Source organism: Neofelis nebulosa, chromosome X (genome assembly GCF_028018385.1).
Source record: "Neofelis nebulosa isolate mNeoNeb1 chromosome X, mNeoNeb1.pri, whole genome shotgun sequence".
Lineage (NCBI taxonomy): Eukaryota > Metazoa > Chordata > Mammalia > Carnivora > Felidae > Neofelis > Neofelis nebulosa.
Window position 1 is genome coordinate 56,231,626 of NC_080800.1, and position 16,299 is coordinate 56,247,924.

Here is a 16,299-nt window from a genome sequence, read left to right on the forward strand (position 1 = left end):
CTTCATTTTTTTCACTTTACAATATATCTTGGAGATTGTTCCATTAATGGCTGTATTGTATGACTGTATTAATGGCCTCTTATGTTGTTTCCAGTCTTCTGCTATTACAAATAATGTTGCAGTGAATGTTCCTGTATAAATGCCATGTCACACATGTGTTGGGTCAAAGCATATGTATATTTTAATTTTGAGGGCTTTTGCCAAATTGTCCTTCACAAATATTGTAAGATCATTATTATTTAAAATTTGGATCTGATAAAATTTATAAATGAATCAGTGACTGTTAATTTTACAAGAGTTATTGCATTGACCTTATAGAAGTGTTCAGTACAGGGTTTCTTTAAATGTTCCATATTTACATTCATATGTGAATTCAGTTTAAAGAAATGTTATTTATACACTACTGCTCAGGAAAACATCTGTTGGGTAATGCATGTGAAGACAGCAAAATTCCTCTGAAATGCAATTGAATCTACACAAGCTGTGATTCCAATTATATTACCAAACCTCATAGGTGTGGTTGGGTGAAAGTATAGGGAGAAAAGAACAAGAGGGTCAGACCCAACTAGGAGAAAGTAAAGCTACCACTAGGGCAGAACCAGTGGTGTGTCAGTAAACTGGATTTCTGCCTAGAATGGGGCAAGGGTGAATGAGGAGCCCTGCTACTGTAGTGTTTGCTAATTTCCATGATGTAGATACTGCTATCAGGACTGATATAAAGCTACCAATATTATAGGACTGAATGTGAAATTGGGAAGAGATGCTCAGAATTGTTTTTTTATGAGTCACTACAAACCAACTCTAGCACAACACTAGACAGAGCTCAAGGGAAGACAGCTTGAAAACATAAAACTTGGGTCTGACCAAATGTCAAATGACCTTGGCAGAAGTGAGCTGGCTGTTTTTTGTGGTGTTTTCCTTGGTGAGTTTGGAGCCCGTGCTTCTCCAAGATGGTCTTTCAAAATCTCATCTGAAGAACATCATCTCTTTGGTGCTCCCTGAACTACTTATCTGAGTGGCCTGAACCTCACTAGTCTCCGGAGGAGCAAAAACAGTGAGGAACTTTGTAAACTGTCAAATGTTATTCCAGCGTCAAGCATTTGTCCTGTTATTAATATGGTGTCAGCTGTAAAAAGTCCGTAAGCCATTAACTCATTTGCAAGGTCCAATATCAGCAGTTCCCTCCCCTAGCTGAACGATAGAAGCAGTGGGGGGTGGGGAATATACCAAACAATCACAGCAGCCACCCTTACCTCCCCCCCATCAATTGAATCAGAACTACTGGGAGTAAAACCAGACATCAATACTTTGTAAAATCTCTGCAGGTGTTTCTGACTTGTAGCCACAGTTGAGAATTACTGCCATGTACAACCTGCTTTTGCCACCCAGTCAACTTTCCCTACCATATCCTCTCCCTTTATCATATGTCAGCCCCACTAGCCAACTTGCTATTCCAAGAATACACCAAATTCATTTGTGACATTAAGACTTTGAATTTGCTATTCCTTCTGCTGGGAATGTTCCTCCTTTGGCTCTTTGCATGTCTGGCTCCTTCAATCATTCAGGTGTCAGCTCAAATGCCATATCCTCATAGATTTTTCCCTACTCTACCTCAATTAATTTCCCCATTCTATCATAGTACCTTGTTGTATTTCCTTCATTGTATGTATCACCATATGAAAATATTTATTATTTACCACTTATATATTACTTGCCAGTTTTCACCAAAAGATCATCCAACTTGCGGGCAGAGCCTTTGACTGTATTATGCACTGTTGTTTCCCTGGCTACCTAGAATAGTGCCTGGAACATAGTAGGTATACTCTCAAAGATTATTCATTATTCATCAGAAGATAGTTATTAAACACCTTCTATGGAAGAACTCAGTGGATAGATTCAAATAATTCTGTATGTTAAAATTTAAACTGCATAGCATGGAATTCAGGCTATTCATGATTTAGCCACCATCTAACTTGTCAGTTCTACCTTCTTCTACTTCCTGTCCTCTTGAAGCAGGAGGCCCATGTGAATGGCAGTGGCTAGGGAAGATGGATTGGAACTGAACACTGAAGTGTCTGTTTTAGCAGAGAAGTGTGTGTATGTGTGTGTGTGTGTGTGTGTGTGTTTATTAGGAGCAGGAAGAAGATGGAATGTTTATTGAGGAGAGCAGCATGGTCAGAAGATGGTCATTGATGGAGGGAAACAGAAGACAAAATAAGCTCAGGAACATTACCTATAACTCTTCTAACGTGTCTAACATTATCCCTTTCACAAAACACACATGCATTCTGTACCATTTGTTTTGTATAACTTTATGAAGTAGACAATGCCATTATGTTTATCCTCATTTTTTATATGAGGAATCAAAGTCCAGAGATGCTGAGGGCAATTGGAGCTGGGACTTGACACCTGCTCTTCTGACTGCCAGTCCAGCCAGTGGTCTTTACACTTCCATTTTATGGAACTTGGGCCAGATTGTGGAAGGTATTGAAAGCAAAGAAGAGGAATATGGGCTCAATTCCTGTCCCTTCTCATTAAAGTTAACCATTAGGTCAAAATAAATAAGAATTATCATAGCTTTATAAACACTCCTAAGGAGGTTCCCTGTAAAGCATTAGCTGAGGGCCCATCCATGGTACTGGGTTAACTGACACCTGTGTTTCTGGGTGGGTAGGACAGGTGGGGAAATGGTCACATTCTTGGAATCACAGGGACTCTGCTACTGTTTAAGTCGTTTTCACAGAAGACTTTCTTTTTGGCAGGGAACAAACTATGTGCCTGGTATCATCTAGCCTTTTCCACAGGCCCAAAAGCAGTATCTTGGGGAAAAATTCTAGGAATCAACAGTGCTTGGAATTCTTTTCATAGAATCACTCCTTGGGTGATTATCCCTGAGGTTCTAGGCTGTCTTAGCTCCAGAAAAAGTTTTATCTTTAGGATGCATGACCCTAAACAGGCCTTGGGTTTGTTCCAGTCTATGTAGGTCACTCAAAGGAGAGGCACTTAGCTCCTTTTTTCTGTAGTGTTTTAATTTTTCAGGGGAAGCCCTTAGAGTAAAGAGAGTTGAAATTGGAAAAACAAGATAAGAACGCAGACTGGCTTCAGTCCTCCTTGAGTCACACTCAGGAGAACTCTGAGACTCCCATCAGAAATTCCAATATGAATAGAAGAATTCTTTTTTTTTTTAATTTTAGTTGGTTAATATACAGTGCAATATTGGTTTTAGGAGTAGAATTCAGTGATTCGTCACTTATAAACAGACCCCAGTGCCTGCCCAACTTTATACTCATCACCCATCTAATCTATCTCCCACCAACCTCCCTCCACAACCATCAGTTTGTTCACTATCATTAAGAGTCCCTTGTGGTTTGTTTTACTCTTGTATCTTCCCCTCCTTCCCATATGTTCATCTGCTTTGTTTCCTAATTTACACATGAGTGAAATCATGATATTTGTCTTTCTCTGATTGGCCCATGTCGCTTATTACATTCTGGCCTCAAGTTTTTTTGTGTGTTTGTTTGTTTTTCAGGATTGCTTTGGCTATTCGGGGTCTTTTGTGGTTCCTTACAAATTTTAGGATTGAAGACTTCTGAATCCACCTTCCTTAGGTTGTTCCTATTTTCTTAGTGTCTGCCACATTCCCTCCTAAGATAGGAGAACCACGGTCAAGAAAGAAATAGAGATAACACACCAGGTCACATAATGATTCAGTGAAACAGAAGGGCTGGTCCTTCAGTCTTCTTTCCTCCTCTGTGCTTTTTTACTGTTCTACAATGCCTCTGTCTTTGAAGCATAGTGTTAGGGCCCATTTGAGAAGAGATATCACATTGACAAAGTCAAGCATCAACATCGAAGTTCATAGACTTGGTTTCTGATCCTGCTTCTGCCACTTACTAGCTGGTGACTGCAGGTGAGTCATTCAGTGCCTCGGAGCCTTATTTTCCTCAATTCTAAATGAGGAATAGTAGCTACCTGAAAGGGTTTTGACAAGAATTAAAATAAGTAACATCTTTGAAGGCACCTTGAATAGTACCCAAAGTACAGTGGGATTCCCCTCCCCCTTTTTTTCTCTTTGCTCTCCCTCAGGAAGTCAAGTGTTACTCCTCTTTCACACTTTGAAGAGGCAGTATGGGTAGATGTAGAACATTCAGGGCACATAAGTCAGGATAGTGGCAAATAAGATATTTTCTTGGTTATAGTGGTTAAATAGAAAGCATATGCACTCTGTATTGAAACTGAGCTATATTTTTTGGTATCAGTAATCACTCTGTATTTCAGATTTCCTCATATATAAATTGAGGATAGTGTTCTAAACCCTCCCTCCATTGACAAAAGGCTCAGCAAGATAATGAATATGAAAATTATTTTGAAATAATAAAGCAAATGTGCAGAGAACATAATAGGCAAGACTTCAGTTTTAATCCCATCACTAATTGACTGATTGTTTAATCTTGGTCTTATCCATTCTGCTTTCTGGATCTCTGTAAAATGAGAGTGTTGGACTAGATGATCTCTGCAGAGGTCCTTGCCTCTTCTGACATTCAAGGAGTTTATTATTTAAATAATAATAATAGATAAGATCTGTATATGTTTATGTTTTTATGTTATTTTCACATTTATTGTCTCATATGAAAGTAGCACTAAACTGCTGGACTAAGAATAGGAAGGCCAGGATCCTTGCCCCTATTTTGACATTGACTCATGCTATAACCTTAAGTTTTTCCCCCATTCTCCAAGTTTCAATTTCTTAATCTGTAAAATAGGAGCATGGGGGTTGGACTAAATCAGTAGGTCTCAACTTTTCCACATAGCCCTGGGGACTTCTAGAGTTTCTCTAAAGTGTACTACTACAATGCTAAGGCTGCAGAGAATGGGAGAAAAGGAGAGGTGTAGCAGGATGAGTTCTAAGTTTCCTATGCCCACTTCAGGCAGATTTGGTTTAATTTTGTTTTCTATATCGGGGCCTCCATGTGCTATTTCACTTGTAAAAAAGTTTCATTGCAATATAAAAAAAAAACTTGAATAGATGTGCTATAAAGCCTCAGGTATTAAAGGCAGGATTCAATGAAATATGTTGTTTCGTAACTTCATTTTTGTTGTTTTAACAAAACACAATATTGTAAACATAGTTCCAAGTTAAAAAAAAAAAGAGGACTGTACAGCATTCTCCTGCATAAATATGGAATAATTTTGTCATCTCCCTAATGTTAGATATTTAAATTTTTCCAATATTCTCTGTTTACATAATGCTATATTGTACTTCTTTTTTTGTACTTACATAATTGTTTTCTTATTAAACATTCCAAGAAGTGGAATTACTGGTTAAAGCTTATGTGTACTTAAATTTTTTGGATATTTTGTAAAATGCTCTCAAAAAGTTTATATTCCTACCAGCAATACCTCTTTGCCAATACTAGTATTTAATCATTATCAATCTGACTTATGAAAATGATATCTTCTTTAATTTGTATTTCTATGATTTCTAGTGAAGTTGAATTCAACAATTTTCATTTTTTGTTGATCATTTATATTTCTTCTTTTAATTGACTTTTCATGTTTGTTGTGCATTTTTCTACTGCACTGTTCATCTCTGTATATCAAGGAAATCGACCACTGTTTTTCCATAGTTGATGCCAATATGTTTTCATTAGTTTGTGGTTGTCTTTGAGTTTGATTAAAAAGTTTAAATGTTTTCTAGTCAACTAAGTCTATCAAAACATTCACTTATTTTTCTTTATTGTCATTCTTTAAAAAGCCCTTTCTACCTTAAAAAAAAATCACCTATACTTTCTAACAATACTTTAATGATTTCCTTTTATTTTTGTTTTTGTTTTTTTCATTGACATCTTTGATCATTATGGAGTTTACTTTGGTTTCAACTAGTAATTTAACTTTATTCTCTTTTTCAAATGTTTAGCCAGTTATGACACCAGTTAGTGAATAAATCATCCTTTCTCCACAGATTTAGAATTACATAGTACATATATGGAGTCTGTTTTTGGCTTTTCTGATCTCTTCAACTGATCAATCCATACTGGAGTCACTATCAAACTGCTCTAATTATTGCAGCATTATAATACTTTAAGTGTCTGATAGGAAAAGTCTTATTACTCTTTTTTTTTCAAAAATATCTTGGAAATATCATAAATTTTACTACTTCAGGTGAGCTTTGATATTATTTTGTCAAGATTTTGTTTGGATTGTTTTAAATTTATAGATTTCACTGGGGGAAGGGGACCAATCAATAACTTTACAATATTGCATCATCTCACCCATGAATACTGTACATCTTTCCACTTAATTCAGGTCTTTTACATACCTCAATATTTTTTTTTGTTTTGTTCATATAGGTCCTTTATTCACACTCTAGTTATAAAGGATAAGTAGTCCTGAGGTGCCTGGGTGGCTCAGTCGGTTAAGTGTCTAACTTTGGCTCAGGTCATGATCTCATGGTTCATGGGTTTGAGCCTTGCATCGGGCTCTGTGCTGACAGCTCAGAGCCTGGAGACTGCTACAGATTCTGTCTCCCTATCTCTGCCTCTCCCCTGCTCATTCTCTCTCTCTCTCTCTCTCTCTCTCTCTCTCTCTCTCCTGTCAAAAATAAATAAAACAGTAAAAAAAATAAAGGATAAGTAGTCCTGTGTTCTTAAGTCTTTTCTGTAGCTTCATAATAAACATGACAATTCAATCCTCTCATTTGCATGATACCTCAGGTGATGGATAACCCCCCTGCTTTAACTGATATGATTTAAGTAGGATTTTTCAGAATGAACAAATTGAAAGAGGCCTAATCAAACATTGACCTCAACTCACACTGCATGGCAACACCTATGAGGATGACAAAAAACAATCGAAATGGGAATTCTATGGAGACAATATCTGAAGGCGGTCTCATGACTTCTGTTCTTGCTGGAGTTTTGGATCATACTTAAGCTTTATGATGGAACAAAAGGACAATGAAGAAACATGTAGAACATCATCAGCCAGTCAAGGATTTCAGAGCCAGCTGGCAAGCAGAGGACCTCATGCTATCCCATTATGTGACCATTCATAGTAGTCAAGTGTTTGCAGCTGTTCTAATAGGAGATTTATCAAGTACTTAAATATGCAACTGGTTTGCAATTCCAGAGTGTGAACTTAACCTCCTTCAACATGAGAGAGGATTTTTTGTATTTTGCCAAAAATTTCACAATGGCATTTTTTTGTGAGACTCATTATTAGTTGTTGATATACCCTTGGTGTTTGGAGAGCTAGATGTAATATTTGTAGAATCTGAGGAGGAGGAGATGGATAGGAGTTTGTGTTGTCTGTGTTTATTATTCAGTCATCTAGGCTACTGCATGGTAATAGAGGACTTTCTAGGACCACCTTGGAGCATACCCAGATCACACTTACACTTCTGTCAACTGAATACCAAGAAGGCATTCATAGGGCCATATACTTACTAAACAATGAACAAGGATACCTAAAACCCAGGTGCTCTGTCTTGAGGCTACACCCACCCACACTACATCTCCATTGGATGCAGTTGCCAGATTTTTCTCTGGCTCTACCACCAATTTCCTGTGGCTTGGGGCATGAGATTTCAAAACTTTGTGTCCGTTTTCCTAACTGAAGAGTCAGGCATCACATAGGGACATTTTGTTATAAGGCTTCCAATATTCTTTACAGCCCAAAGATGAGTTCGTTCCAATTAGACCCAATGGGTCAGAACTACAGGAGATAAATCATGAGTGTCCTGGAAGGAAAAGTCTTATAACAGAGTCCAGAAATGGAATGGGCTTCAATTCAGGAAACATTGGGGCAATCTTTACGGGGATATTACAGAGGGAATTCAAGCCTTGTACAGAGGAGTGGGTGTGTTGTGACCAAATACTATTTAAAATTGTCTCCAATCTGTAAGATTCATAGCCTCATGGTCTGTGATTTAGAGCAAACTAACTGTGATGCCAGGCAGGTCAGTTTCATCTTAGTGAGCATCATTTTATTCAGCTATAGAATGATGTATACAATAATCCCTATTATACTCCTTTGTACAAGATTGTTACTAACTTTTGTAAGCTAATTGAATGGTAGACATTTTTAATCTTATGTTACTATATTTTATATTATGCTTTAATTTATTGTCACTTTATGTTATTATATGTTTTATATTATATATAAATAAATATGTATAATACACATGTTATTGCATACTGTATTTTAATTCACTGTTATTATTAAGAACCCTGAAAAATTCAGCCATATTGGAAAAGTAGGATAAATAGAAAAGAAGTAATAGCAACCCAGTGATTATACATTGGTTCTGCTATCATTTGAGGAAGTTGGTAATTCAGGCAGGAGAAGTAGATTGGAAACAACCTTGAGAGGTTGTTCCATCCCATTTTTGTTCCTAATCCAAACTGTACAGATGAGTTACAGTTCCATTTTTAGGAGAATCCTTCCATATCCATATTTGGGAACCTTCACCACTTGTGTTACCATTAAGTATCATTTAAAACTTTAGAGTCACTATTCTGCTTCAAAGAAACACATATTTCATATGTATGCATTTATATGATTTAATATGTTGTATACTTTATATGTTCACACACATATACACAAAGATTACACCCTATTGTGGGTGTACACACACACATTCACTCACACATGCATGAGTACACACATATGTGTAAGAATGTTGTTTACACATATGTTGCATATGGCTTGCAATAGCAGTGCCTAATACTGTGTTAATTGCCTTGATTTTTTGAAGGGCTGTAGAAAACAAAGAGAAAAGATCAAATGACTGTAGATATAAAAGGTAATGTTACAGCAAGTTACTATCCTAAAAGGAGGGAGTTGAGGGTGAAGAGGTAATTATTTTGGTTAATTTCTTGCTTATTGTTAATACTTGTAACGTTTATATAAAAGACTCTACAAATATGTTATGGATAAAATCCAGATATCTTTTAAGACTCCTTGAGCTGGATATGGAATTCTTGAATTACTGTATTATTGTACACCTGAAACTAATGTAACACTGTATGTGAACTATACTTGAATTAAAATAAAATAAAGTAATAAAATAAAATAAAATAAAATAAAAAAGACTCCTTGAGCTGGAAGAGATTTTAGTGATTTTCCAGTTCAACTTATCACATTATGAATGGAGCTGAGAGGCTAAAGGACTTGTGCAAGGTCGTATAGTTAGTTAGGAATAAAACTGAACAAGGATTCAAATCTCATGACTTCCAGCCTAGTGCTTTCTCTGTTATCTGGGACTTAAACATTTTTGTTCAGCAGAGATTTTCCTCTGTAACCTCAAAAGTGAGTACAGTGTCTGGCTCATAATAAATGCTCAATATATGTTAAATTAATACACAATGGCATTGGTTGTACTGGGCTTTGCACTTATTCCCAGGTAAATTATAAAGGATATCTGTGTTTTAGGCCAGGAGACATTCTGGGACAAAATATGAACCATAGCTAGGGAGGTGATCTGAGTTTCAAATTGAAAAAAAAATTCATACTTTTTCCACTGTAATCTTCCTCATTCACAGGATCGTTTACTTTTAGCAGCAGAATCTAGAACTCTTCTGGGAGCCCTAATCCTTTGGCTCTGTAACCATTCCTTTGCAAACTTGGGTTCAGGAGCTAGTATTTTCCTGTGGAAGAAGAGATTCCTCAAAGAAGTATTCATAACTTGACCCTATTTTTACTAATTAATGTGACAAACTAGTACCGGGATTGCAGCTGCACCAAAAACTGGGGATGTCCCCATTCTAGAACATCCATGGCACTGGAAGTGAACCCACTGGAATTGGATACAGGGCCTCCCCTCTAGGAGTTGATACTCAATGACTGAATGGCACTCATAGCAACATCCTTTCTGTGCACAAATAAGAATCTGAAGTTTGCAGCAGAAAAAAGCTGTTAGTAAATTATGTGTTCTGTTAATACAAATGGTAGAAAGAGTACTTGTTTAGAGGCCTTAGTTTTCTCATCTGTTAAGTAAAAGTAATGATAGTACCTATGTCAAAGAACTGCTGAGATTATTCATTTAAATGGGATATGTAGGGTCACCTGGGTAGCTCAGTGGGTTAAGCGCCCAGCTTCGGCTCAGGTCATGATCTTGCAGTTTGTGGGTTCAAGGCCTGTGTTGGGCTCTGTGCTGACAGCTCAGAGCCTGGAGCCTGCTTTGGATTCTATGTCTCTCTCTCTCTCTCTCTCTCTGCCCCTCTCCTGTTCACACTCTGCCTTTCTCTCTCTCAAAAATAAAACATTTAAAAAAATAAATGACATATGCAAACTTGCCAGCATAGGCTTGGTTCATAGCAGGTGCCTATTAAGTAGTAATATTCTTCCTTCATAGGTCTCCAGTTGAGTATTCTTCAGGCAAGTCACATTCCCAGAACTCATCCTTGGAATGAAAGGGTTATACTGGAGTAGTTTTTGACAGTTCCTTCGAGCCCAACATTTGGAGTCCTTTAACAAGGGGAAGGGAATGAGAGAGTAACAGGGTGGAGAGGAAGGAAGGAAAGAAGGAAGGAAGGAAGGAAGGAAGGAAGGAAGGAAGGAAGGAAGGAAGGAAGGAAGGAAGGAAGGAAGGAACAGGCAGATTTTGCTGACCTGGCTACTAGTGAGTCTCCTACATAAAATAACCTACTATAATATAGTGTTTTCTGTGCCTGATATATACATTTTATGCTGAAAAGGAAGGGAAAAGCCAAGGTATAGCTAAATTTATGTGTTTTTCTCCCGCTATCAAATAGCAATTGCTCTTCAATTTTTCTTCCTTTTCCCTACCACAAATATGCCTCCTCTGCTAAAAGAAGCCTCCCTAACATCACAGTGTCTCACATAAACTAAAGCACAGCAGTAAATGAGAAGGACTTGCATAAAGAAGTCTTGCATGTTTCAGAGCAGCAGGATATGTATGTCTGTCTGTTTATGCTGGCTACTCTGTATACCTGTGGATCACCATTTGTGTATTCATTCAGTCAGTATTTATTTGAGGGCCTACTGTATGCCAGGCCTATGTTAGGAGCAAGGAGGCAAAATGTTGAGTAAAATATGTATTTTTTAATGGACCTCCATGTCTTTATCTGAGTGGCTGTGATCCTGAAGATCTCTGAGTCTGAACACATGTATATGTTTCTGTGTATCTGTGACAGCTCCAGGTGTACACGACAGCAATCCCCCCCTCCCCCGCCACTGGCTTCAGAAGACTTCCCTTCGCCTGGTGTGATTCACTTCACAGGCAGTGAGCTTTATCTCTGTTTGGTTTTTATAACCTGCAGGATTGGGGATATGATAGCTAGCAATTTAAAAACAAGTAGAAATATCATGGAGTTCTTTCTCATAGAAGTTTTACCTGTTTTTTTTTAATTATGAAAAATAAGCATTCTGTTAGCTTGAGTATGATCCTTTGCATGAATACAGGGGTCAGGAGGAAGAAACATTGCCTAAGCCCAAGTCTCTGCTGTGCCATGCTAAAGGAGTGGTAATTTCTGCCATTGATCATTTTCCCATGGGTGTTCGTGGCTTTCAGTAAAGGTAGAATGTCTTATTTTAAAAAAAATGTTGCGTAGTTCTTATCATGAAGGGAAGTATCAACAGGACCTCAATTGTTCATATTGATTAAAAACTCCTATGAAAACCAAACAATATAGCATAGAATTAAACTAGCCTGTGTAATTCTGTGTGATCAAATTCTTTAGGGCCATTCTCTGTCCACTTCTCTTATCTGGCAGGGTTATCTTTATGTCTTTTCTGCCTAGAAATACCAAAGGAGAGAGACTCTGGAAATGCATTAATGGGGTGTCTACTCTTCTGTTTGTTCTCCTAGGGAAACAGAAGTACCTGTGTGCCAGCAGAAATGATTGCACCATCGATAAATTCCGAAGGAAAAATTGTCCATCTTGTCGCCTACGGAAATGCTATGAGGCAGGAATGACTCTGGGAGGTATGATACTTTTCTCCCTTTGTCTTTCTCCCTTTCCTTCCCTCATTCTCTTGTTCTCGCTTTGAACCAGATTTTCCTCTTTGGTGCTTCCTAGGTGGCCAGCCATACTCTAGATACAAGCTGACCCCTTCATATCCAATGTGGCTATTAGCCAGCTGGTGCCTTTCTTTATCCTTAATGATGTCACACCCCACTCTAGGGCTTAGCATAGGAGCAGAAGATGTGAAGCAAGGATCAAGACCCATCAGGGAATGAGTGAGTGTGGAGTCAGAAGACACAGTGATACTGGCCTTGTGTTATTGAATGATGGCTAGGATGAGAGAACTATGGAATTGAGAATAGTCACAGGTGCAGGATGACCCAGGCACAGGCTGGCCCTGAACAACCAGGAATATCCTCAACTAACTACTCCTATATTGTAGGGCTGGCCATCTGGAATGAGAAGCTGCTTCTCTTTGGAGCCTATGACTAGACTGCCAAGCAGAGCCAGTTTTCTATCCCATATGTCCCAGGGTTGAGCAGCCCTTTTAATCATTTCCTTTTCTTTGCAAATCTATTGATAATTTCCAAAATAATTTTTTCAATAGCACTGTAGCTTTACAGAAGGAAGAGGCAGCTTTTTCAAGGGCAGCCCTTCATCATAAGGCTCTCTGTCCCCTAGTCTGTGTCTACTGTGAGCATTGTCACCATTCCAGAAAGTCTTGGCTTACACTTATATTTCCCCCTCCAAATTCATCATTTCTTCATGTATATACCCGCACAGTGGCATGGTACTCTCTGCTGCCTGCTGCTTCCAAAATGAAGCACCTTTCATGAGAAAAGCAAGCTCATTAGTCTACTTTGATTTGGAAATGGGACTTGAAGAAAAGCAAGCTCATTTCTGAATGCCTGAAACTGTAGCCTCCTACCTGATTACTCATTATCAGCTTGGAAAACCCAAGATCCTAGAATCCTGCCATTTCCCCTCCCCCTCTCAAAGCTAATTTAGTGCACTTGTCCATCTCTGGCTTTCTGTGAGGTGCTCAATACTTCTATCCATGTACATTTTTATATAAACCAACTTGTTCTCTATGTGTGGTTCTTCATATTGATAGCTGTATCCTCCCCTCCTTTACAGGCCAATAATAGTCTTTACACAGACCAAAGTCCTACAAATAACTCAGGTTCCATTTGAAATAGTTGTAACAGAACCATCTCAAATAGTGGCTAGTGCTCCCAGACATGGCAAGCAGATGCTCTGTGAGTAATTTTCCAGGCAGCCACATCAAATGAGACTCAAATATCTGAGAAAGACCAACCTTGTTCTTGTTTGCTTATTATACTCCAGAGAAATCCTACAATTGTGTCTATGGTGGGGAAGAAGAGGCAGGACTGGGGTGGAGAAATGCAGAAGGAAAGCCAGGAAAGATGACAAAGGGACTGATAAGGGGAATTTTTCTTCATATGAATGTTACAACCCCTAATGCAGTCATCTCTCAGTATTTAGCCCTCTGCGCATTGTGTGTAAGAGATAGGGACTCCCAGGTAGAGAACCTCTTGTTTTTCAATCTGATAATATGAATTGCAAGCCTGCTTTAATGCAGGTGAAGTTAATGGTAACAAAAGTTCTCATAAAATTTGGGTCCAAATCTTAAAATTAGCTTCATGTTTCAGCCAACATCCTCCATTATAAAGCAGTCTGTGACATGATTATAGTGAACCCTTTTTGAAAAGGAGTCTGTGCATCTGATAAACTCCTATATTTAAAGTGTACAATTTGATAAGTTTGACATATCTGTACACCTTCCAATCAAGATAATGAACATATCTATCACCCTCCAAAATGGTTTTACGCCTCTTTGTAACTCGTTTCTCTCTCTTCCTTCCCTGCTTCCCAACCCCACCTCTAGACAACTGATCTGATTTCTGTCACTGGAGTTCTGTTTGTTTTTTTTCTACAATTTTATATAAATACAAACACACAGTATGACTTCTGCTGTCTAGTTTATTTAATCAGCATAACTATTTTGAGGTAAATTCACATTGTTGTATATATCAATAATTTGTTCCTTGATACTGCTGAGTAGTATATCCATAGTATGGATATACTGTAAATTATTCGTTCACATATTGATGGATATGTTACTTGTTTCCATTGTTTTTCTCCCCATTACAAATAAAAATGCTATGGACATACACGTACAAAAAAAAAGAAAAGAAAAGGAGTCTTTGTATACCAGATAATTTCACTTCTTCATATATCAGTCAGGCATAAATCTGTAAATTTCATGGAGAGAGTGGTACAGTAAGTTTTCAAATTGATTTATTGGATAGTGTGCTCAAATTTGTATGGGCTTGGTCAGCACAATGAAAAGAAGATGAGAGGTACTGTGAATGACTTTCATTTCAGTTCAATTTCTATGATATTTAGAAGCACCATATTAAGCAACAGAGTACAGGCTGGCAAACTTGAAGAAATGTCTACAGGATACAAGGATTCTTGATATTGTGTAAATGGTCTTACCTTTGGAGTCAGGCAGACCTAAATTAAAGGCCCAGCTCCATTATTTACAGTGCTTCCTTTAGGCCTGTTTCTTCATCTGTAATTTAGAGATACCACTCACAGAGTCATGATGAATGTGAACATCTTTGGTAAATGACAACATGCTAGACAAATGTGAGGGCTTACTATGACAGTGAGGTCACTAGTAATTTAGATGGTAAGCTGTTTAAAGCAATTACCAGTTGGCTTTTACCCTGAATTACTTGTCATGCCCTATAATGTGTAACAATTACAACAGGCAGAACATCACCAGAAATAACTTCTTACCATCTCAAACTAAAAGTACCATCAAAATCCTGTTTGGAAGCCAATCCTAGTAAATAAGGAATCATATATTCAAATACCATGCCAGTAACATCCCAAGTGTTCACCCACTTAAACACCATTGTTTGAAAAACAAACCTTTCCATTTTGCTAAAGTTATTTCCATGTTCCCTGATTCTCTGCTGCAAACCCTACTCAAGTTTATGGTTAACTTGCAAATTCAGTGTGCAGTACATCTTTACTCAAAACAATGGAAAAACTATATAAAGCATAAATGCAGAGTGGCTCTTTAAATACTTTAGCAATAGACTTCCCTTCTCATAAGATTTGGCTTTGGCATAGACATTCTTATCACATTGAAGGAAAATTCATATAACTTTGTTTTATTCTTCCCATCAGTAAACTCAAAATGGTAGCCAGAAATGGGAACTAGGAGTATGGCCTTGGGCAGTCCCTTCTCCCCTCTGAGACTCAATTTTCCTATCATAAAATTGAGATAATGAGATTTACCAAAGACCTGTATGGCACTACCATTTTGTGATTCTATGTCTAAAGTCTTAGAGAAAGCTTATTAGCCTTTTTGTGGATTATGTATCCATTGCCCTTAGAAGTATAGATAGTTTAAACTTGAGTATTTTGACTTGAATAGTAATTTTAGCTACCTCAGATTACACCTAAGTAAGGTATATTATGTGTCCAAAAATATACTGGATATACAGATTATTGAAGGAGTGGAGGGCAGAAGGGTTATCCTTGTATCTTAGAGAAGCTGGCACACTACAGCTGATGCTTGCTTGGTCTTGAGGCCTCAAGATCACTAACTGACTTCCTCTGTAGTGCTCATCTACTGTTTGGTGATGGGATCTCCATAACTCAGAGATACTTAAAGCACATAGCTTTTTCCTTTTTGCTTCTAGGCCTATCTACATGTTCACTGCTCCTTTTTTTTTTTTTAGCAGTTTTTGGTATTTCTTGGTGTTTCCAGGGGTGGTTGGATTCTCAGGGTGGGTCTCTTAAAGACTGCCTTCAGGCTATTAACTAACTGCCCATTAACAACTAGAATAGGCCTTTCTTTGAACCTGGTTCATTTATTGCTGCTTTTGGAAAAGTGCACATTGCTAACTGCTTCAAGAATCTAAACCTCTTGCCTACTTTTAGCCTAAGAAAATATTTATAAATATAACTTTCCAGAAAAGGACCTTCTCTCTGATGAATTAGCTGTGGGTTTTTCATAGCCCATAATTAGAGTAAGTGCACAGCCATCTCTCACTTTTGTCTATACTTCCCAAGGATATACTTAGAGTTTCCAAGGTGTAATGAGAAAGAAAGAATTGCCCTGACTTGCCATCTTATCTCCTAACCCTCCCCTCCTTCTCACTGAAACCTCCTATTCCTCCCCAAACATTTTTCTTTTTGCATTTTGCAACTCTTGAGTCCTCAGTTTTTAATAAATGACATTGGCACCTGCTTACTCCCTCTTTTCCTGGACCATGGAAGATGGTGGGCCTTTCAGGAATATCATGTAGCAGCCAAACCCAGAAGAGGA

General features: G+C 37.9%; 1 protein-coding gene across 2 annotated transcripts in view; it reads left to right on the plus strand.

The window, feature by feature from the left end:
- AR (androgen receptor) overlaps window positions 1-16,299 on the plus strand; it is a 187,024-nt gene that overhangs the window by 138,012 nt on the left and 32,713 nt on the right. For both annotated transcript variants that reach the window (XM_058714698.1, XM_058714697.1), the window contains exon 3: window positions 11,831-11,947. In XM_058714698.1, the coding sequence (XP_058570681.1) occupies window positions 11,831-11,947 (117 nt within the window). The remainder of the gene's footprint in view (window positions 1-11,830; window positions 11,948-16,299) is intronic.